The sequence below is a fragment of the Salvelinus namaycush genome, chromosome 2, assembly GCF_016432855.1.
Source record: "Salvelinus namaycush isolate Seneca chromosome 2, SaNama_1.0, whole genome shotgun sequence".
Classification (NCBI taxonomy): domain Eukaryota; kingdom Metazoa; phylum Chordata; class Actinopteri; order Salmoniformes; family Salmonidae; genus Salvelinus; species Salvelinus namaycush.
In genome coordinates, this window is record NC_052308.1 from 58404492 (window position 1) to 58426842 (window position 22351).

Below are 22351 nucleotides of genomic sequence, written 5' to 3' on the forward strand. Positions count from 1 at the left end.
GTGGAACTGCTTTGCTTTATCTTGGCCAGGTCGCAATTGTAAATGAGAACTTGTTCTCAACTTGCCTACCTGGTTAAATAAAGGTGAAATAAATAAATAAATAAAATGATACACCAAATGTAGGCAAAATTTTGACTCAGGGACAGGAGTGGAGAAATATGATTTATTTCTTTCAGCATCTTGAGAGAATGTGAATGCGCAGTTAGATACCATCTGTAGAGGTGCGATCTTAATCAGCATCATAAAAGCTGATTGTATTTCAACCACATAAAATATGCATCCAAGCCGAACTGAAATCTTATCAGAAAACATGTTGGGTCGTTTTCACAGCTTTCTATTTCCTTTCCTTACAACCGGTCTTTACATTTTAATATTTTTTTTATAGCATTTTCTCACCGGTCCCTTAACGTCTTTGCTCCATGAAAGAAGCGGAGATGACAGAGAACTTTACCAATGTCAACTAGATTGAAGCATTCATTCTATCGGTTTATGACATCATTCTGCTGAGCAAGGGTTTATTTAGTCACATATAATGACAGAAGAGAAGCTGCATGTATCTATAGACAAATTGACTAACAAATAGCCTACGAAAATGGCGGAAATTATAAGCAGAAACATATCTAAATCAGGAGGGGAAAAAAGCATGGACCCCTGTCAAAAATATTTCTGCCGTCTCTGACTGTAGCCTACAGCAAAACAAAATATATATTATGGGTTAGGGTCGGTTGTGGGCCTCCAGATTTTCACTTTATCACTTATAGTCAGGCGGGTGGGGATGGGTTATTAGCAATTGCGAGCGTGTGCGGGTGAATGAACAGCTGACCCGCTCACCTCCACCATGCGCGACAAGAAGTTGCCCCCATCCCTCCGCTTATTGGGCAGCTTTAGCTACATTTTGGTTGTCTGAGTGAGGGAAATGCTGTAAATTAAGAGGACTCTATGTATTTTGAAAGATGAGACATTGAGATTATAATAAATCAACCAGGTAACCCGTGATACAAGTATTCAAAGTCCTCCACATGGATGGCTGACTAGTGTCCCAGGTGACCTGGTTGAGGATGTTGGGAGATGACATGGAAACCGGGCACTAGGGGCAACAAGTAGGTTTTCAGTTTTGCTCGGGCGGGGTTTACCAAACTTGGTCCTCTGGACTCCAAGGGGTGCATGTTCTGGTTTTTGTCCTATCATTACACAGTTGATTCAAATAATGAACTAATTATCAAGCTTTGATAATTTTAATCAGCTATGTAGTGTTAGGGCAAAAACCAAAACGTGCACCCTTTGGGTTCCCGGGGACCGAGTTTGGGAAATGCTGTGCCAGTGTGTTGTGGACAGGGATGGCAAATGGGCGTAAGCATCTGCCTCTGATTCCAAAGGTTGCAAGTTCAAATCCAACGATAGAAAGTTTTTGGGGTTTTACGCATATCCCAAACCTTAACTCTTTCCTTGGGGCGGCAGGTCGCCTAGTGGTTAGAGCGTTGGACTAGTAACCGAAAGGTTTCAAAATCTAATCCCCGAGCTGACACGGTACAAATCTTTCGTTCTGCCCCTGAACAAGGTAGTTAACCCACTGTTCCTAGGCTGTCATTGAAAATAAGAATTTGTTCTTAACTGACTTGCCTAGTTAAATAAAGGTAAAATTTAAAAAAACATTCAGAGTTAATGCCTATCCTTAAGATTTTGGAGTTAATGCCTAAACTTAACCCTAACCTTAAACATTCAGAGTTAATGTCTAAACTTAACCTTAAACACTTAGTAATTTGACGTTTGCAACAACTTTGAAATTTGACATTTGAGAAACATGGATGAACGTCTAATTCTGATAAATATTTAAGTAAACAATATTTTTCTTAAGGGTAGTTTAACTTATTCCAGTGTGAAATAATTGGTAGCTGGGTAAACTATATTTTCAGAGTAGCTTCCTCAACACTAATTAAATGTCTTATCTGCATAAACCAAATCACATATAACTTTAAATGAACTTCCTTCTCACAGAGAAGCTAAACTAAACATACTTAATGTACTAAATATACTAAACTACTGTCACGTTCCTGACCTTATTTGCCTTTGTTTTACTTTGTTTAGTTGGTCAGGACGTGAGCTGGGTGGGTAGTCTATGTTATGTGTTTCTATGTTTAGGTTCATTGGTAATTAGCCTTATATGGTTCTCAATCAGGGACAGGTGTTTGACGTTTCCTCTGATTGAGAACCATATAAAGGTAGGCTGTTCACACCGTTTGTTTGTGGGTGATTGTTCCTGTGTCTGTGTCTGTTGCACCACACGGGACTGTTTCGTTTGTTCGTTTGGCTAGTCTTACCTGTTCGTGCGGTCTTCGTGTTTATGTAAGTTCTCAAGTTCAGGTCTGTCTACGTTGTTTTGTATTTTCCAAGTGTTTTTCGTGTTTGTCTTGTCTTCAATAAATATCAATTATGTCTGCATACAACGCTGCGTTTTGGTCCAACCCTTACTCCTCCTCCTCATCCGAGGAGGCATTAGACAGCCGTTACAACTACATGTATTAAATGTCTTAATAACAGATAAAAAATAAATCCTGAAAAATCCTAATCTTGAAATGATTATCAGCATGCTAATGAAAAAAGAGCAATAACTGAATATTCCCCAAATAAATGGTTTATTTAATCTTTTTATGTAGCTACAATATTTACATGAGAGAAATGTGAACGCTATGGGTTATGGGGATTTTAACCGTAGGATGTTTAACTTCCAAATGTTCATGAACTAAGTGATTACTGATGAGAAATTAGCTTTCAACCAATGGAAATGAAAAAATTATAATATGCAAAAAAAAATCAAACCCAGTTCACAACTATTGTCTTTTTGAGTGAACTTTGGAGATGGCGGCCCTGTGGAAATCCTTCGTCCAAAGCTTAATGACTGCATGCACTGAAACAATCAGAACACAAAACCAAAACAACATTAAGATACTGAAAACATGTTCTATTTCGGCATCTTAGATTCAGTGGCTAATGGGCGGGTTTGGCTTTGAAATCCAAAACTTTGTAACATCTGGGGTCAGCTATTTGTAACAGCTAGGGTCTGCTGTCAGCTATACCAACAAAAAATGTAGCTAGCATAACCTGGAACTCAGGCCTATTAAATCTAAATTTAAATGTGTGGCCAACTGTTCCTAGAGAGCCACAGTATATGAGATATTTCTTCAGCCAAGCGGCAACACATTTGATTCAAACTAATCAATCTGTGTTTTTGCTTGGTAACTGTTTGCTTCTAGAAAGAACGAGAGAAGGAACAACACGATCAAGATGAGCTAGCAGTTTAAAGAGCAATGAAATATACATTTTTTGCAAAGAATAACTATAGCAGGCTACATTTATGAGGATAATACATGTATGCATTTGCTTACCTTATCAAGCTTGAAGATTACGTTACACTCATTTATCACCAAAAAGCGTTATTAGTGAATGCGCCACAAACATCTTTCCAGGGTGTCGAGGCCTCCGAAATGAAGTTTTGCTCTGATGTCAAGTCAGCTCATATTTTTTGTTGCTCCTTTAACTTAGCTGTTATGCTAGCTAACATGGTACTGAACAGTGACGCTAGCATATTGACATTTGTTATTACAAGACAGCAAGTCTTTACCTAAAAATATAACGTTAAGTGTTTAGGTAAATCATTAGTTAGTTAGCTAGCTATCACATTAATTGTGCAAAAATATGATAGCACTGAGCCAGCCAGTGGCGCCGACAGGTTGCAACAAAATGTGTTTCACTCTATCCCATAAAACATGACACTGCTAAACAGGCATCAATTAGCTAATACGATTTTTAAGTTTATTAGAATGTGAAATAAGTTAGACACTCACTGTACAACTTCGGTAGGTAGATCACTTCCAATAGATTTTTCTTCTCCCATTGACTGGTCATCAATGCTTACTGGTATTGGAACTACTTCTGGTAAACTGTTTGCCACTAGTGGCATTACATATTATTGTTGCCTAAGGTTTGCTGCAGATTCACCACTAGTGGCAAACATTTGCAAACTTCTGGCAACATTTATTTGCAGCAAATTTGCCACAAACTTATGTTTGTAAGCGGCAGCACAAGCAAAAGCCAATATTGAAGGACAATATAAGCTTTTTAAAGTGGGATTTAATTCATGTCAAGGATGGGGTCAATTAAATGTTTTAATTCAGGAAGTGAATTGAAATTGAATTCAAAAATGGAAAAATTGTCATTGTAAACATTTGGACAATTTGTATTTCATTAAGTAAAATGTTAATTTTGAGTTGACCCCAACCCTGATTCATGTACCAAGTGAACGTTCATGAAAATGACCTGAAGGTTTGGAATAGACATTGATGGGATGGGATAGCATTGGCATGTCTCCAGTGGAGGATGTCTCCTTCTCGACAAATGACTAGTCGAATTGTTGTTGTTGGAGCTGATGAATTATGGAGGTAATAACATGAGTCTGGACTCATGGAGACTGGAGACAACACATGCCTGTGCACACACAGTGGCAAGTTCCATGACGAGAGCGAGGCGAGCAGACATTCCTCCCTGGATGGCAACAGACTAAGCACATTGTTTTGGGTGAATTAAGGAGACACAGGTGTTCTCCAGGCTGACTCCTTAATTGCTGTCTGTCTGATTTCCTAATATACAGGCTCAAAGTGGCATAACAAAGGAGGGTAAGACTACATCTTTAATGAGATGTAGACTGTAAAGCTTCAGAGATATGTGATACGTATTTTGTAGATCAATTAATCGATCGATTAATCAATCCCTCAATCAATCAACAAACCAATCAATTGAGTACCAGATACTTATCCTCTCTTATTTCTGTTCACAGTGTACAGATGGCTATACATTTGACATGGAACGACAAGAATGCAAAGGTAAGAGGTGCTTATCAACACTTTGTCCAATGTCCTTGTACGTTTCTGACTTAATGAATAGATTGATTAGTAGAGGAATTGAATAGCACTGTGGAAGAGATACGATCAGTTCTAGCAGACACTGATACAGTATGTGTATACCAAGCATATTGATGGTGGAAGTGGTGGTTTTCCTGGTATACCCATGCTGACTTGGTGGTGTTACACTGACCAGACCTGTGTTGAAATACATTTGTTTTTTTCCAACCTGGAGTGACAGGTGGATGGGATTTGCACTTGTGGGGCTATTCCCCTGGTTTCATTGCGCCAGGCAAGCTCAATCAAGCATAGCTTAAGTAGTTGAAAGAAAACAAACCGTGGCTTACTCTATGAACCCAGGTCTGTCTCTGACCGCTGTACTCTCTTTTTCAGACATCAACGAGTGTACCACGGTGCCCGACGCCTGCAAGGGCGGCATGAGGTGCATCAATCATTTCGGAGGCTACTTCTGCCTGCCCCAGAATGCCCAGATCATCGTTAGTAATGGTGACGACGAGCCCACCGTGGCCCCTCTGGTGGAGGAACAGCCTCCTCTGGCACCCGCTCCTGCTTTGCCTATCCAACGGGTCATCCAGAGCTCTTTCCAAAGCCAGGGCACCATGCAGTGTGCCGCAGGGTTCGTGGTGGACGAGCTCAACTACTGCCGTGGTAAGAGTAAGCCCATGCAACTTAACTGGGGCGTGTTTATTAGGATTAGGGCACACTATAGTAAAATGTTGAAAATGAGTGTTTCTAATTGGACAAGTACCCTGATTCGTTATGGAAGTGTCCAGCATAATTTTAATCCTACATACAAAGATCCCATCAGTCCCTGACTGATGTAATTTGAAGTATATAGGAATGGATCTGCCAAACAGTTATAAGCGGACTGTAGTGCAGTGCAGTTATACAAACTCAGTACTAAGGCTACAGTACAAACTCAGCATCGCAGGGGCCCTAGTTTAAATGAGCAATACCAGCAGGCAGATTTCCTTCTGGAATACTACCGATGCTAGTTTATGAACCGATATTGAGGCAAAAGATAGTCATCTCAGATTGTCATTCAGTCACATTCAGGATTCATTCCAATTGGAATTCATTCAAAATGATTGCAGTCCCTTTTCAAGTTTAGAGCACTTTGTATGAAAACAGTTCTAGTGAAAATGCAATTAATTGAACCGTTTGAACAGTTTATGCGCTATCTGCAGGTTATGAAGATGCATTGTATTTGATCTGTAAAGTGGGGAACCACTTAACTTCCATTTACCCCTTTGCTCTCTTTCTTTGGATGATGGATTTGCAGCCGTCATTAAAGAATGTCATAATTTGTGTGTGTGTGTGTGTGTGTGTGTGTGTGTGTGTGTGTGTGTGTGTGTGTGTGTGTGTGTGTGTGTGTGTGTGTGTGTGTGTGTGTGTGTGCGTGTGTGGGTGCGTCCTCCAATCTCCTGTTGGCAAACTGCGCAAGATTTTAGTCAAGTTGCAACATGCCAAATCCTGGCGGTAGAGGGAAACAATTGCTGTTACATAAACCATTCAATCAGCATGGGGTTACAGCCAAGCTGAGCTCAGGGAAGGAAGGAGATGATCGCCAACAACACATTCCTGAAACATATTTTTTTCTCATTTAATCATAATGTTTCTTTCATCAGAGGGACTGTCCTGAAGTTGGAGTGATTCACAAACTAAAGGCAGACAGATTAGTGGTATTATGATATGCACCGTACAGTGTTATACAGTGTCAGATACAAGATAAAAATGATGCTACATCCCCTAAAAGAATGGCATTAGTGATTTGCATTGATACTTTTCCAGTTTGTCATCACAATCAAAACGTACACTGTAACCGAGGAAGATTATTGCAGTGTCTTGTTCTTACAACTGGTAAACATTTGCCACATGCTGCCTGCGATTCTGATAACTAATGCTAATAAGACCGTGGCACTTGACCATGAAAACAAGTTCACAGGGCTGGATTCAACTCCAGCCTTAATTCTTCAATGTTTACAGATCTGGAAAGGTTTAAGCAGTGTAGTGGTATTGCTTCATCAAATTGCTTGCACCTTCCAGATTGGCGAACATTGAAGGGTTAGGGCCAAGAGGAAGGGATAGGGAGGGAATTGGGTCCAGAGGCCGTGCTATTATTATGTTGCACTGCTGAACAAAGCAGGGCTTTGTTCATTAGGTCATACAGTAGCAAAACATTTTGCAATGGAAAACAAAACAACTGTTTCTTATTGGATAAGTTCAGATAGTTCCTCTCCATTTCACTCTGTTTCCGCAAGTTTTTTCCCACTACATGCCTACTGAACACAGCCTAGGGATTCCTTTTCTGGGAAATGTGGGCGTAAATAAACACTTTTGAATTGATCTCAGCATATAATCTGTGGTGGCAACAAACATAGATTTGAGTCTATTTAAAATCACCTAAAACTGAGTGGTCTAAAAATAGAGTCACTTCAAAAGAGTCACCTAAAAATTAGCGGCTGCTTCCAGTAAGATTGCTTTAGGTAACAATATCCCTAACTCAATTGTGACCATGTTAGATGCATGTTCATTTTTGACAAGTTAGCTCTTCTTCAACTTTGTCTTCATTTTCATTTTACACAGCTCAAATGCCTGGAGAGGTTTGAGCCCCTTTTGTGTTAGAAGTGGACTAGGTAAACCCTTAGGAACTGTAATCACTGATTTGTAACTGAAAATATCATGTGAAGGCAAGGTTTCCACCCTATTGCTTTCATCAATCCAATCCAACCCAGTCAGATTAGTGATTTGTCATTTCTCCCCAAGGAAGGAAGGACATATTTCTAAAGTATTGGAACAGAGCCTGATTATTCTATTGTTCAATACATTGACTGTAAGGTTCAATAGCAACTGGTTATTGAATCACTACAAAGAGGAGACAATCAGCAGACACTGACTACAGCCAGAGAGGACTTTGGTGGTGGTGCATCCTTTCATCGCACATCTCATCCACCTCAGACATGGACAGATAGATAGGTCTACCAAAACAGTAGTCACGACATCACTGCATGTGCGTACTTATGTGCTTTAGTCTTTAACATTTGATTTGGTCTGCGGCATATTCTTTCAGAAGCTTAGTTCCCTTGTTTACTCTCTTTCATAATTTCATCCCTCTTTTATCCCTATCAGAGCCCATTGAACACAAAGGAAGAGCTGTTGCCCTTCTCAAAACAGTAGTTTCTCATCCTGGATGTTGACATATTTGAAGGGGGGGGAGGCTTCCCTCAGTAGTCCCCTTGCAATGAAACATTTTGAACCTGACACCTTGACCGAATATATAGGGGTGCCTGGCGCAGCGTTCTTGCAAAGACACAGGGATCTTTGTAAACCAAGCTTTTTGCATGAAAAGTGCTCGTTTTGGAGGCTGGGGGTGGGTGGGGGAATATATGTGCATAGACTGTAGTGCGGTAGTATTTCAACATTGTAGTTTTGGCAAATTCTGGCAAGAAGTACTGTATTTGAAGGTGTCATGTTCTTTGCACTCTTATTTCTGGCACAGTGTGTTAATTACACTATTATGCTACATAAAACTCAAGTTTGATTTCAGGATTGGTTCACCTCTGTCAGCATGTCAACTTTTCACTGGTCTGAATTAATTTCTATGAAAAAAAGGTTGTAGGGCGACAGTATCGTCACTTTTTCACCTCATACTGTACATGCTGAGTGGAGGCCAGCTTTGATCATTAGGGCTATTCACCTCCCAATCCCGCTGCCACCAGCCAAAAGCAGGGACAGCTGGGCTTTGTTAACTGGAAGCGTGTATAAGTGGGTGCCTGTGTGCCTCTGTGTCTGTGTCTGTGTCTGTGTCTGTGTGTGTGTGTGTGTGTGTGTGTGTGTGTGTGTGTGTGTGTGTGTGTGTGTGTGTGTGTGTGTGTGTGTGTGTGTGTGTAGTTGAAAGGGGAACTTGTTTACACAGACTTCCAGCCTTCAGGATGACAATTCTCACATTGTGTCCGTCACTGTCGTCAACAAATGAGTTACATCAGCAGGGTAAGAGTAGCCTGGTCTCAGACCTGTTTGTGTAGTCAATGACCATAGGATTTGGTAATAAATACAGCACAAACATATCTGGGAGCAGGCTAGGGTGTGAGGGGATCGGTGCGTTGAGCCTTTGAGCTTTCTGTACAGACTTGGTGTTCTCTCCCACACATCTAACACCTCCAACTCCCTGTATATGAATCAACCTATTTTTAGTGCTTTGTATATAGAGACCACCCCGGAGTTGGATTGCAAGGGAACACTGTCTGTGTTACATTCAGAAAAATGCTTTTGTTGAGCCAGGAAACTGAATATCAGGGGTCCGGACTGCAGAGTGTGTTTTGGAGCAACTTCTCCCATGAAATTTGGCCCATGTTATTTTTTAGATAACAAAAATAAATGGTTAAACATGTAGGGGGGGTGACTGGGAAATAATTTTGACATGCAAACAATGTGCATTTTACATTGAATTCAAGGAGTGAAATAATGTTGTACAAATCCCAGAGTGATACTCCCCCACCCTCCCATTTCCACCCCTGGGTGTGCCCCCTGAATCATAATGAATAATAGTACCAAGCAAACAGAAGGTGTAACCAAATCAGTTGAATTCAGCTGAAGTCTGTTTTTGTTGCATGAAGGTTCCTGGTGGAGAGCCAGACACGATTACCAGGATGGAACACGGGTGCCTCACTGTGGTGGCAGTCCGCCTGCTCCTTCTGACAGCGGACGGCACACTGGAGTCTCATGTGGGCATCATTCCAAACCTCCTATGCGCGTCTGAACCACTTGTCCACCGCAGGTGCTTCAGTTTGGCTCGGTTCCACTACGGCTCTCCAGGGCTGGCTGATATCCCAGGACACACTGAAAGGGGGTCAGCCCGGTGGAGGAGTGACGCAGTGAATTCTGGGCGTACTCCGCCCAGGGAAGGAACCGGCCCGTGAATTGGGGACCACGGTCGGAGACGATGTCCTCTGGAAGGCCATACTGCCGGAAGACCTGCTGGAACAGTGCCTCAGTGACCTGGAGAGCAGTAGGGAGACCAGAGAGAGGGATAAAATGACAGGACTTAGAGAATCTGTCCACAACAACCGTAATAGTAGTGAAACTATCAGAAGAGGGGAGATCGGTGATGAAATCAATGAACAGATGAGACCAAGGCTGCTGAGGCACGGAAAGGGGAAGGAGTTTCTCTGCTGGAGCGTGCCGGGGAGATTTGGTTTGGGAAAATACGGAGCAGGAGTTGATGTAGCGGACGTCGTCGTGCGCCAAGGTGGGTCTCCAGTACTTAGCGGAGATGGATTGAATGGTGCGGGTGATACCTGGGTGTCCAGCGGCAAGGAATGTATATACCAAGGTCAACAGCCGATCCCTTACCTCCGTGGGAACGTAGCTGTGCTCCGGAGGGCAGGTAGCAGGCGCGAGTTCCCTCTCCAGTGCCTGGCGGATGTCCACGTCTACTTGTCAAAGCATGGGGACAACGATTCGGGAGGGCGGAATGATATGCGCACTCAGGACAGGAACCTCTCCCGAATCGTTGAGACGGGACAGGGCATCTGCTTTGATGTTCTTTAAACCTGGGCGGTATGATAGGGTGAAGTTGAAACTGGTGAAGAAAAGGGCCCACCTTGCTTGGCGCAGGTTCAGCCGCAGGTTCAGTCGGTGAGGATGAGAAATGGGTCCTTGGCGCCCTTCAGCCAGTGTCTCTACTCTAGTGCCAACTTCACTGCCAGGAGCTCCCGGTCGCCGATGTCATAGTTCCTCTCTGCAGGAGAAGTTCTTTTTAGTAGTATGCACATGTATACAATTTTTGTGGGTTACCTTGGCGTTGTGACAGGACAGCCCCACGCCCACTTCTGAAACGTCCACCTCCACCACAAAGGGCAGCGTATGATCTGGTGTTTCAGGAACAGGGCTGAGGTGAAACGCCCCTTCAGTAGGCGGAAGACCTCATCGGCTGCAGGACTACACACCAACTTACGGGGGTCACCCTTGATGGGAGAGGAGAGGCGATGGAGCTGATGTTCTTAATGAAGCGACTGTAGAAGTTGGGAAACTCCAAAAACCATTGTAGTCCCTTTATGGTGGTTGGGACTGGCCATGACCTGACTGCCTCAACCTTCCTTTCATCCATAACTACTCCCTGTGGGCTGATCCAGTATCCGAAGAAGGAGACAGCGGCCTGATGGAACTGGTACTTCTCCGCTTTGACGTACAAGTGGTTCTCCAGGAGGCGTCCCAGCACTACCCGGACTTGGGCGATGTGATCCTCCAAGGTGGCTGAGTAGATCAGGATGTTGTCGATATACACGACCACCTGACGCCCAAACATGTCCTGGAACACCTCGTTCACAAATGCCTGGAACACCAACGGAGCATTTATTAATCCAGTACTCATAGTGCCCAGAAATCATGCTGAAGGTCCAGTTTAGTATAAAACCGGGCCTCGCAGAGCTGTTCGATGGCAGCCAGCACCAACGGGAGAGAGTAGCGGTACTTGGTGGTGATGGAATTGAGACCTCTGTAGTCGCTGCACGGACATAGACCTCCCTCCTTCTTGGCCACGAAGAAGAAGCCTGCCGACGCAGGGGAAGTGGATGGGCGGATGAAACTCTGTTGGAGAGCCTCCTGGATGTTGGGGTTGACTATCCAGTGTTGACTATCCAGTGCTTGAACTGGAAAAGGAGAGGAGTTCAAGTAACAGACACATCTCAACATCAACTGTTCAGAGGAGACTGTGGGAATCAGGCCTTCATGGTCGAATTGCTGCAAAGAAATCCCTACTAAAGGACACTAATAAGAAGAAGAGACTTGCTTGGGCCAAGAAACATGAGTAGTGGACATTAGACTGGTGGAAATCTGTCTTTTGGTCTAATGAGTCCAAATTTGAGATGTTTGGTCCCAACCGCCATGTCTTTGTGAGACGCAGAGTAGGTGAACGGTTGATCTCCACATGTGTGGTTCCCACTGTGAAGCATGAAGGAGGGGGTGTGATGGTGTGGGGGTGCTTTGCTGGTGACCCTGTCAGTGATTTAGTTAAAATTCAAGGCACACTTAACCAACATCGCTACCACAGCATTCTGCAGCGATACGCCATCCCATCTGGTTTGCACTTAGTGGGACTATCATTTGTTATTCGAGGGGACAATGACCCAACACATCTCCAGGTTGTGTAAGGGCTATTTGACCAAGAAGGAGAGTGAAGGAGTGCAACATCAAATGGCCTCCACAATCACCCGACCTCAACCCAATTGAGATGGTTTGGGATTGGACTGCAGAGTGAAGGAAAAGCAGCCAAGAAGTGCTCAGCATATGTGGGAACTCCTTCAAGAATGTTGGAAAAGCATTCCAGGTGAAACTGTTTGAGAGAATGCCAAGAGTGTGCAAAGTTGTCATCAAAGCAAAGGGTGGCTACTTTGAAGACTCTCAAATATAACAAATATTTTGATTTGTTTAATATTTTTTGGGTTACTACATGATTCCATATGTGTTATTTCATAGTTTTGATGTCTCAGCTATTATTCTACAATGTAGAAAATAGTAAGAATAAAGAAAAACCCTTGAATGAGTAGGTATGTCGAAACTTTTGACTGGTACTGTAAATGCCAAGTTGTTGTCTCAGAATATCATAATGGATGACTTTCTCCACTTCCGCTCTGCCTTTCGGCAATTTCTCTTTAATTTATTAGTCCCTCCTTGTCTTGCAGATGTGAACGAGTGTGAGGGGAGCAACCCCTGTCAACACCAGTGCTACAACATCATGGGCTCCTTCATCTGCCAGTGTGAGCAGGGTTATGAGCTAACCTCCAACCAAGCCTCCTGCCAAGGTACTGCAACTCAATATTAGGAAGGTGTTCCTAATGTTTGTTATACTCAATGTATAATTATCAGTACCTTAATTTATCAGTACCTTAATGATAATGTATACTGATACAATTTTACAATCCCCCACCGCTCACACCTAATATTTTCTTTCCTGAGAAGTTTCTGTCAGACTCCCTTTAAGGGTTGACTGCGTAATATTTATCTATTCGTAGATATTGATGAATGCGCCTTCTCGAGTTACATGTGCCAGTGGCAGTGTGTGAATCAGCCCGGAGGGTATGTCTGTACCTGTCCCGAGGGATACCAGCTCCAAGGCAACCGAATGTGCCAAGGTAAATAGGCCTGTTTCAACTAGTATAATATCTAGCCCTCTCTTACACCAGCAGGAAGTCGTACATCATAATAATGAATCGTAATACCTTTAACCTGAATCCCCAATGATAACTCATTGGCTTTAGGCCTAGATTTTTACTTGTATCTTGGTATAAAGTCAGTATTGACACTTGATTAACTAACAGTCCATGACTACATGATAGTTTGAAATGTAGTTTTAAGCTACGCATTGCTTGTTTACAAAGACTACAAGACCGTTGTACTAAGCTCATAAGCTTTTTAAAGTTATTTTCTTATTGAAATGACCATTGACTACATTTTCTCTCAGTAACTACATTTTCTCTCCATTAACAGACATAGATGAGTGTGAAACAGGAAACAACTGCCGCGAGGACGAGATGTGTTGGAACTACTTTGGTGGTTTCCGCTGCTACCCCAGGAACCCTTGCCACGAGCCCTATGTGAAGACAGGAGAGGGGTGAGTATGGTCCGGTGAAATGCATGATGATAATCACATGATGAGTAAACTTGACTGGGACCTGAAGTCTTAGTGGGCTAACACAGTCTTGTGGGGTGCAGGAGACCCAGGTTCAAATCAATGTCAGCAAGACAAAAGAGCTGATCGTGGACTACAGGAAACGGAGTCTGGAACCAACAGGACCCTGAACAGCTTCTACCCCAAGCTATACGACTGCTAAATTGTTAACCAAATAGCTACTTTTTTTGACCCATCACATACAGTGCCTTCAGAACGTATTCACACCCCTTGACTTTTTCCACATTTTGTTATGTTAGAACCTGAGTTTAAAATTGATTAAATTGAGATGTTTGGATCAATGACTTACACACAATACCCCATAATGTCAAAGTGGAATTATGTTTTTCCACATTTTTGCAAATTAATTACAAATAAAAAGCTGAAATGTCTTGAGTCAATAAGTATTCAATGCCATTGTTATGGCAAGCCTATATACTGCATGTTCAGGAGTAAAAATGTGCGAGTCACATAATACATTGCATGGACTCACTCTGTATGCAATAATAGTGTTTAACATGATTTTTGAATGACTACATCGTCTCTATATCCCACACATACAATTAATTATCTGTAATGTCCCTCAGTCGAGCAGTGCATTTCAAACACAGATTCAACCACAAAGACCAGGGAGGTTTTCCAATTGGTAGATGGGTAAAATAAAAAGAAATGCGACATTGAATGTCCCTTTGAGCATGGTGAAGTTATTAATTACACTTTGAATGGTGTATCAATACACCCAGTCACTACAAAGATACAGGCGTCCTTCCTAACTCAGTTGCCGTAGAGGAAGGAAACCGCTCAGGGATTTTACCATGAGGCCAATAGTGACTTTAAAACAGCTGCAGAGTTTAATTGCTGTGATAGTAGAAAACTGAGGATGGATCAACAACATTGTAGTTACTCCATAATAATAACCTAGTTCACAGAGTGAAAAGAAGGAAACCTGTACAGAATAAAAAATATTACAAAACATGCATACAAAGTGTTATGTTTGGGGCAAATCCAATACCCAATACAACACATTACTGAGTACCACTCTCCATATTTTCAAGCATAGTGGTGTCTGCATCACGTTATGGGTATGTTTGTAATCGTTAAGGACTGGGGAGTTTCAGGATAAAAAATAAATGGATTGGCGCTAAGCACAGGCAAAATCTTAGAGGAAAATCTTGTTCAGTCTGCTTTCCACCAGACACTGGGAGATGAATTCACCTTCAAATCTTCACTAAAGTTGCTTACCTAGAAGACAGTGAATGTTCCTGAGTGGCCGACTTACAGTTTTGACTTAAACAGTTTCTACTTTAAAATCTATGGCAAGACCTGAAAATGCTTGTCTAGGAAACGATCAACAATCAATTTGACAGAGCTTTAAAAATATATTTTTTAAGAATAATGGGCAAATGGTGCAGAATCCAAGTGTGGAAAGCTCTTCGAGACTTACCCAGCAAGACTCAGAGCTGTAATCGATGCCAAAGGGGCTTTTACCAAGTATTGACTCAGGGGTGTAAATACTTGTGTAAATGAGATATTTCTGTGTTTCATTTTCAATAAATTTTTAAACATTTCTAAAAACATGTTTTCACTTTGTCATTATGGGGTATTGGGTGTAGGTGGGTGAGAGGGAAATAATCAATTGAGTCCATTTTGAATTCAGGCTGTAAAACAACACATTTTGAACAAGTCAATGGGTATGAATACTTTCTGAAGGCACTGTACTCTGCTGCTAATGTTTATTATCTATCCTGTTGCCTTGTCACATTATTCCTAGTTATATGTACATATCTACCTCAGTTACCTTGTACCCCTGCACATCGACTCGGTACTGGTACCCCATGTATATAGCCAAGTTATCCTTAGTCATTGTGTGTTTATTATTACTTTTATTATTACGTGTTATTACTTATATTATTTCGACATTTTCTTTCTCTCTGCATTGTTGGGAATGAATTATTTCACTGCTAGTCTACACCTGTTGTTTACGAAGCATGTGATGAATAACATTTGATTTGATTTTGAGGATACCTTTGCCCGTGCACTAAACAACCTTACGCATGTGTTTCTTTACACAACAACAAAAAACTCCCCCGCTGCTCCCTCACTCAACCTTCCCGTTAATTCTAAAACATTCCCCAAAATTAGGAGGACATGATCGGCATGATGTATAAACTAATTTGTCTGTTGTAACTGTAAGGTTAAGATTACATCATTTAAAATGTAAGCAGGAGGCAGCCAGGCAGTGTAAGTAGTGTTATTTTTCCCGCTTTTCAGTCAGTATGTAGGCTACAACATAAGTTACACACATTGGTGGGGAGTTACAGACAGCATGGACCACATGGAAAAAGTGTCAGCTAAAATGACCTCATAGCTAAAACCACATATATTAAAGTGCTAAAATGACCATTTACACAAAACCACATGGACCACATCAATAAAAGTGCTAGCTAAAAAACCCACATACTATAGACAAAACCACAAGGACCAGATTGATAAAGTGTCTGCTAAAATGACCACATAGCTAAAACCACATATATGCCACATGTATAAAAGTATCTGCTCACATGACCACATCCAATGGTTCTCTCTGTCTCTGCATGTCTGTAGGCGTTGCAGCTGCCAGTCGCTCACAATTTGCCGAGGCCTGCCGCCGTCCATCGTCTACAAGTACATGAGCATCTCGTCGGAGCGCTCCGTCCCAGCCGACATCTTCCAGATCCAGGCAACGAGCGTCTACCCTAACATGCACAACACCTTCAGGGTCAAGTCTGGCAACGAGGGTGGGGAGTTCTTCCTCAGGGTGAGCCCAAAGATGTTTCAGTCACTCACCAGGCATTAACGTTACCATCATGTCAGATGGTGTCAGCATTTGTCACTTGCTTTTCTACCTAAGTGAATGATAATTAATTGAATGATCTCTCATCTACTGTGTCATTTAAACACTTATTTGAGGTAGGTGTTGGTTTCAGATGTTTTGGCTGCCCTTTGCTATTTAGGGAATATCTTGTGAGATTGCATTTTGAGTGGACAGTCCCTTTAATGAAATAATCTTTTGACTTCCCCTGATTGCTATCCCTTACCCTTAAATGGATAGCTCACACACATTTCCCACTTACATCATTATTATTGGATATCTAAAAAGTAGTTTATAGGTAGGTTTGAAGTTAATATTCTAATATTCGCTCCAAAAGTTATGCAAATTTTACCGGCAGTGGTGTGTTTCCATCAAACTGACTTCTTGCAACTAAAAAGCTGTGCGTGATGACGTAGTGCACATAAAAAGGTACTTTGTCATGTACCTTTTTAATTGACAGAATAAAAAAACAGTTCTATGTGTTTCCATCCCACTTTTAACTTTGTCGATAGTGTTGGCACAAAAAGTCTGTGATTAACAGCCAGCTCGTAGATACTGCACATAGTGCAGAGGATACATGATGAGATTATGGATAAGCGCAAGATCATTTTTATTTGTCAATTGGCAGCCAAGCACCGATCATCATGTCACCAGCATACAAATGAAGACCCTCGATATATATTGGAAAGGAGCATCAAGGAAAACAGAAAGGAAAACGCTGCACACTGCTGCTCATGCTCCCAGGTGATATTTATTTACAACAATGTTTCGACCCTTAGGTCTTCATCAGGCATCAATATCCCAGGTAGGGGTGGAAGGTCCTATATATATATAGGGGCAGTACTCAGTGACATCACTTCCTGAAACAGGAGGTAAAAAATGTAGTTTCACAATATTAACATTCAATGTATCAAAATATGATCATGCACAGGGAATGTGATCAGTATTTACAGTAATATGCATACACATAAAATATTCAATTAGGATTAAAAAAACACACCATTTAGACATATTGAATCTATAAAAGTCAAACTCCTCTCAATGTCCCCTCCCCTGTGTGACATATTGACCATTTCTATTCCAATGTATCTCAGAGAACCAAATAGGATGTCCAGCTTGTTCAAAATGAGCAGCAACCAGATTTTTTGTCTCATCTGTCCGTATATTTCTGTGGTGCTCACTGATCCGTGTCTTGGAGGCTTCTAAGGGTTTTCCCTATATAAAACAGACCACAAGGGGACATTTCAACATGTAAATAACATTGATGCAGCTTTATGTACAAATGCAACTCATTTACCCACCCCCGCACAGGACAAAGATTTAAGATCAAGGGCCTGATTACCTGCATGTCCACCAATGTTATTTACATGTTGAAATGTCCTCGCGGTCTGTTTTACATGGGGGAAACCCTGTAGCCTAATAAACTGTGGCGTTTTCCTTTCTGTTTTCCTTGAGTTTGCCTACAACTCCAGCACCTGCGGAAAGCACCTGGATGTGCGTATGTTCTTCAGCTTTAGTAAAGGAGCATCAAGCTCATCACTCTGAACTTTCACCACCCTGTAAAATGTATCAATACTTATTTAATCTGCAGCCTAATAAACTGGCCATGGTTTTCCAAGTTGTAGTAGAAGGACCATACAACATAGCGTCTTGTGACTGCAAGTTTACTGCGACAAATGTGCAAAAGAGGGGTTTCACTGCCATTTGTCGCATTATCTATTTCACCACAGAAATGATTCACCCCGGTCTAGCGTATTTTGTTCTATCAACATTTTAGGAATGTTTATCGACAGTTGCTGTTTCCATCAGACGTGTTGTGCATTTTTTTATCCAACAGGTACTTTACTCGCATAAAAATGGTTGGATGGAAACATGGTTTGTGGACCTGGAGGGTCAGCGACCCCAGATTTGTACATTAGCATTAACATCATGTAGTGTAAAATAATGGTAGTGGTAGGACCCTTGTTAGCATCCTCAGAACATGCTAACCTAAATAATCCCTTTAACCTACCAGCGCTCCAGTAACGTCAGTGCCATGCTGGTGATGACCAAGCCGCTGACCGGACCGCGGGAGCACGTGGTCGACCTGGAGATGGTCACCCACAACAATGTCCTCAACTACCGCTCCAGCTCTCTGCTCCGGCTCACCATCATCGTGGGACCCTATGCCTTCTAAGTTCCAGTTACAAATTGCTCTTAATCACAGATCTTAAATCAGTTTACCCGTCCCCATATCTCATATTATCCATTAGAGGATAAAAAGCAAAACTGGCCTTAGACCAACACACACAGAGCACATACTGGAGGAGCAGGAGGGTGGAATCGCCAGGCCACAATATAGTCACTTTATGCATCACTGGCTAATGATAACATTGTAAGAGCATAACGTGACTTAAATTGAACACAACTCTTTCTTACTCATCCTTTGCTAAATGTACGTATTGCACTGTAGTAGGAGAATGAGTTCTCATCACATTGAAATCGTTGTGAAATCTCTCAACATTAGTCTAGTCAAGATGTCAAGATCCTGCAGAGAAATTACCAGTGTTTGAAATCACACTTGCCCTTTTTATCTTTTACCATAGTTGCCAAGTGAGGTTCACAATCACATCATATCCCCTTTAACATCACTGATTTTGTTTGTTTGGAGAGCTTTTCATTTACGTAGTTGAAAAGAAACGTACAGTAATGCAATGTGATGTCAATATAAATACCAATTGTCTTTGAAAAGAGACATATCTGTTTCAGTTTTCTTGAAGAGAGATAATCTTTATTGGACGGACTATGAGCTTCTGACCAAATTACGTGAGATTTTAGTTCGGGGTTAACCGAGATTAGAAGAGAGACAAAGGCACCTAAAACAGTCAAGCTTATTGGTGAAGTGTGATTTAATGGGTTACAAGTATAGTGATTTGGTGAGGACTGTGATGGAACAGTTTGCAGTGTGTAGTAATCCAATGGCATCCTTAACGAATGGAAATGTATGATCACGTCAACCCTCATCGGAGAGTTGCTCGGCAACCTCTGTCCAATGGGAATAAAGCAATAATGCTTTTGGACGCAAAAGTGATATTTTCAGGAAATCATTGGCAGTGTTGTTTGGTCATATAGGCAGGGGAATTGTTGCTTAACATGTCTGTATGTGTGCCAGAATGCCTCTTGATCCTGCACAGAATTTCCAGTCAACGATCTGCAACAAACAGTTAGTCAGGTCATTTCGACACAGAGTGCCTTTCATAAGGAGTCATTGAATCACAATTTGAGATAACTCTGTTTTTTTAGTAGAGGATTTGACTCCATGAGACTTTTTGAAATAAATGTCATGCTTGACAATCAACAAGGAAGCTCAATTGAATCAAAAGGTTCCCACTTTGAATGACATGCAGTTTCAACTGTGTATGTACTATATATTGGTAGGTACAGTGTAAATACAGTATTGCATATCTCTGTGGTTTTAACAGTCAATTTGAGCAAATGTCTGTTTATAAAAACTGTTAAAGAGGTAACAGTTGTAACAGTTGAAGACCTACCATAAATAACACTGTGGTTGCAATGTACCTGCCTATATAATATACCTATATAATTACCATGTAGATACATAGTTCTGGCAACAATATTATGTGGAAACAAATGTGGATACATTCCAATATGAAAATTATTTATTGGGGTGATAATAAAATGTAATTAAAGACTGAAAATTGCCAATATAAATGTATGTCTTATTTTATACGAAGGAAGTCCACGTGTAGCTCTAATATATAGTATAAAACATTCATGCGACTTAACATTGTTATATATATTTCCACCAAGCACAAGTTTGTCACAGCTTTTGAGAATATTTACTTCTTTAAAAAAAAATCTAAGATACATTTTACTTTGTCTTCGTCATGTACTGTTATTTATTCAAAATAAAGATCTAGTAAGCATACTTGAAGGAATAGATAGTTTTACTATTGTCATATTACAAATGGACAACAACAATAGTCCATATCTGTGCGCCATACAATTGCCTTCATTTTCCATTACATTTCTATCTGCACTGTCCACAGTTTGTCCACTGAACTGCTCTCATGTTTTCTCTTGGACTAGAGTATAGTTAACACATTTCATTATTTTAGTCCCCATGCCACATATTAGATATGACATACTAACTAGACACTTTACATTAAGCAGAATCAATAATAAAGTGTGTGGGCAGGATGGTTCTTCAATTATGGTGGTATTTGGGCATGACATTTTGGGATTCAAATATATATACACTACCGTTCAAAAATTTGGGGTCACTTAGAAATGTCCTTGTTTTTTAAAGAAAAACACTTTTTTGTCCACTAAAATAACATCAAATTGATCAGAAATACAGTGTAGACATTGTTAATGTTGTAAATGACTATTGTAGCTGGAAATTGCAGATTTTTTAAGGAATATCTACATATGCGTACAGAGGCCCATTATCAGCAATCATCACTCCTGTGTTCCAATGGCACGTTGTGTTAGCTAATCTAAGTTTATCATTTTAAAAGGCTAATTGATTATTAGAAAACCATTTTGCAGTTATGCTAGCACAGCTGAAAACTGTTGTCCTGATTAAAGAAGCAATAAAACTGTCCGTCTTTAGACTAGTTGAGTATCTGGAGCATCAGCATTTGTGGGTTCGATTACAGGCTCAAAATGGCTCAGCTCACTGGTCACCATAGCAATACCCACCCATAGCACGCGCTCCAGTAGATATATTTCACTGGTCATCCCCAAAGCCAACACCTGCTTTGACTGCCTTTCCTTCCAGTTCTTCGCTACCAATGACTGGAACGAATTGCAAAAATCACTGAAGTTGGAGACTTATATCTCCCTCACTAACTTTAAGCATCAGCTGTCAGAGCAGCTTACCGATCGCTGCAGCTGTACACAGACCATTTGTATATAGCCCATCCAACCAACCAACTACCTACCTCATCCCCATTTTTGTTTTTCTGCTCTTTTGCACACCAGTATTTTTACTTGCACATCCTCATCTGTACATATATCACTCCAGTGTAAATTGCTAAATTGTAATTAATTCGCCACTATTGGCCTATTTTTTGCCTTACCTCCTTACTTAATTTGCACACACTGTATACATATTTTTCTATTGTGTTATTGACAGTACGTTTGTTTATCCCATGTGTAACTCTGTGTTGTTGTTTTTGTCTTACTGCTTTGCTTTATCTTGGCCAGGTCGCCGTTGTAAATGAGAACTTGTTCTCAACTGGCCTACCTGGTTAAATTAAAGTGAAATTAAAAATTAAAAAATAATAAATGTAGATATTCCATTAAAAATCAGCCGTTTCCAGCTACAATAGTCATTTACAACATTAACAATGTCTACACTGTATTTCTGATCAATTCTATGTTATTTTAATGGACATAAAATGTGCTTTTCCTTCAAAAACAAGGACATTTCTAAGTGACCCCAAACTTTTGAACGGTAGTGTATATATTTTAATTGAAATGTTTTTCGAGACATCTTCCCAATCTAAATCAAATAATATGGTAGCTTAATGACTTTAAATGTTTTTTTTAACCATTATAATAACATTGTGCCACCAGTAGGAGTAAGTAACACGAATTAAATGGAGGCCTCAAATGCTCAAATCTAAGGCTAAACCCTTTACAAAAATAATTTACTAAAGTGATATGATTAATCATTTTGCTCACAATGTTATTTCCCTTAATTTACATTGAGTAACATTAAGTGACACTTTGGATTTAGACACACCACATTATTCATGGACTCCTCAAACATATGACACACTAAAAGGGTGTGATTAGCTAATAACTGTATTTAATATAGACCCCTCCCCCGATAACAGTTTGCCACTGGAGAGAATATGTAAGGTCCTTGAATATCTTCGTAATGAGTTATTTTCAAGGCGGAAACCG

General features: G+C 40.9%; 1 protein-coding gene across 1 annotated transcript; it reads left to right on the forward strand.

The window, feature by feature from the left end:
- Positions 1–4855: 4855 nt before the first annotated feature.
- Positions 4856–20119, forward strand: LOC120022411 (EGF-containing fibulin-like extracellular matrix protein 1). Its single transcript, XM_038966299.1, has 8 exons — positions 4856–4877; positions 5289–5564; positions 11051–11167; positions 12599–12718; positions 12929–13048; positions 13404–13527; positions 16189–16381; positions 18450–20119. Exons 1-8 carry the CDS (start codon positions 4856–4858, stop codon positions 18609–18611), a joined length of 1134 nt encoding a protein of 377 aa, XP_038822227.1. The 3' UTR covers positions 18612–20119.
- The last annotated feature ends 2232 nt before the right edge of the window (positions 20120–22351 follow it).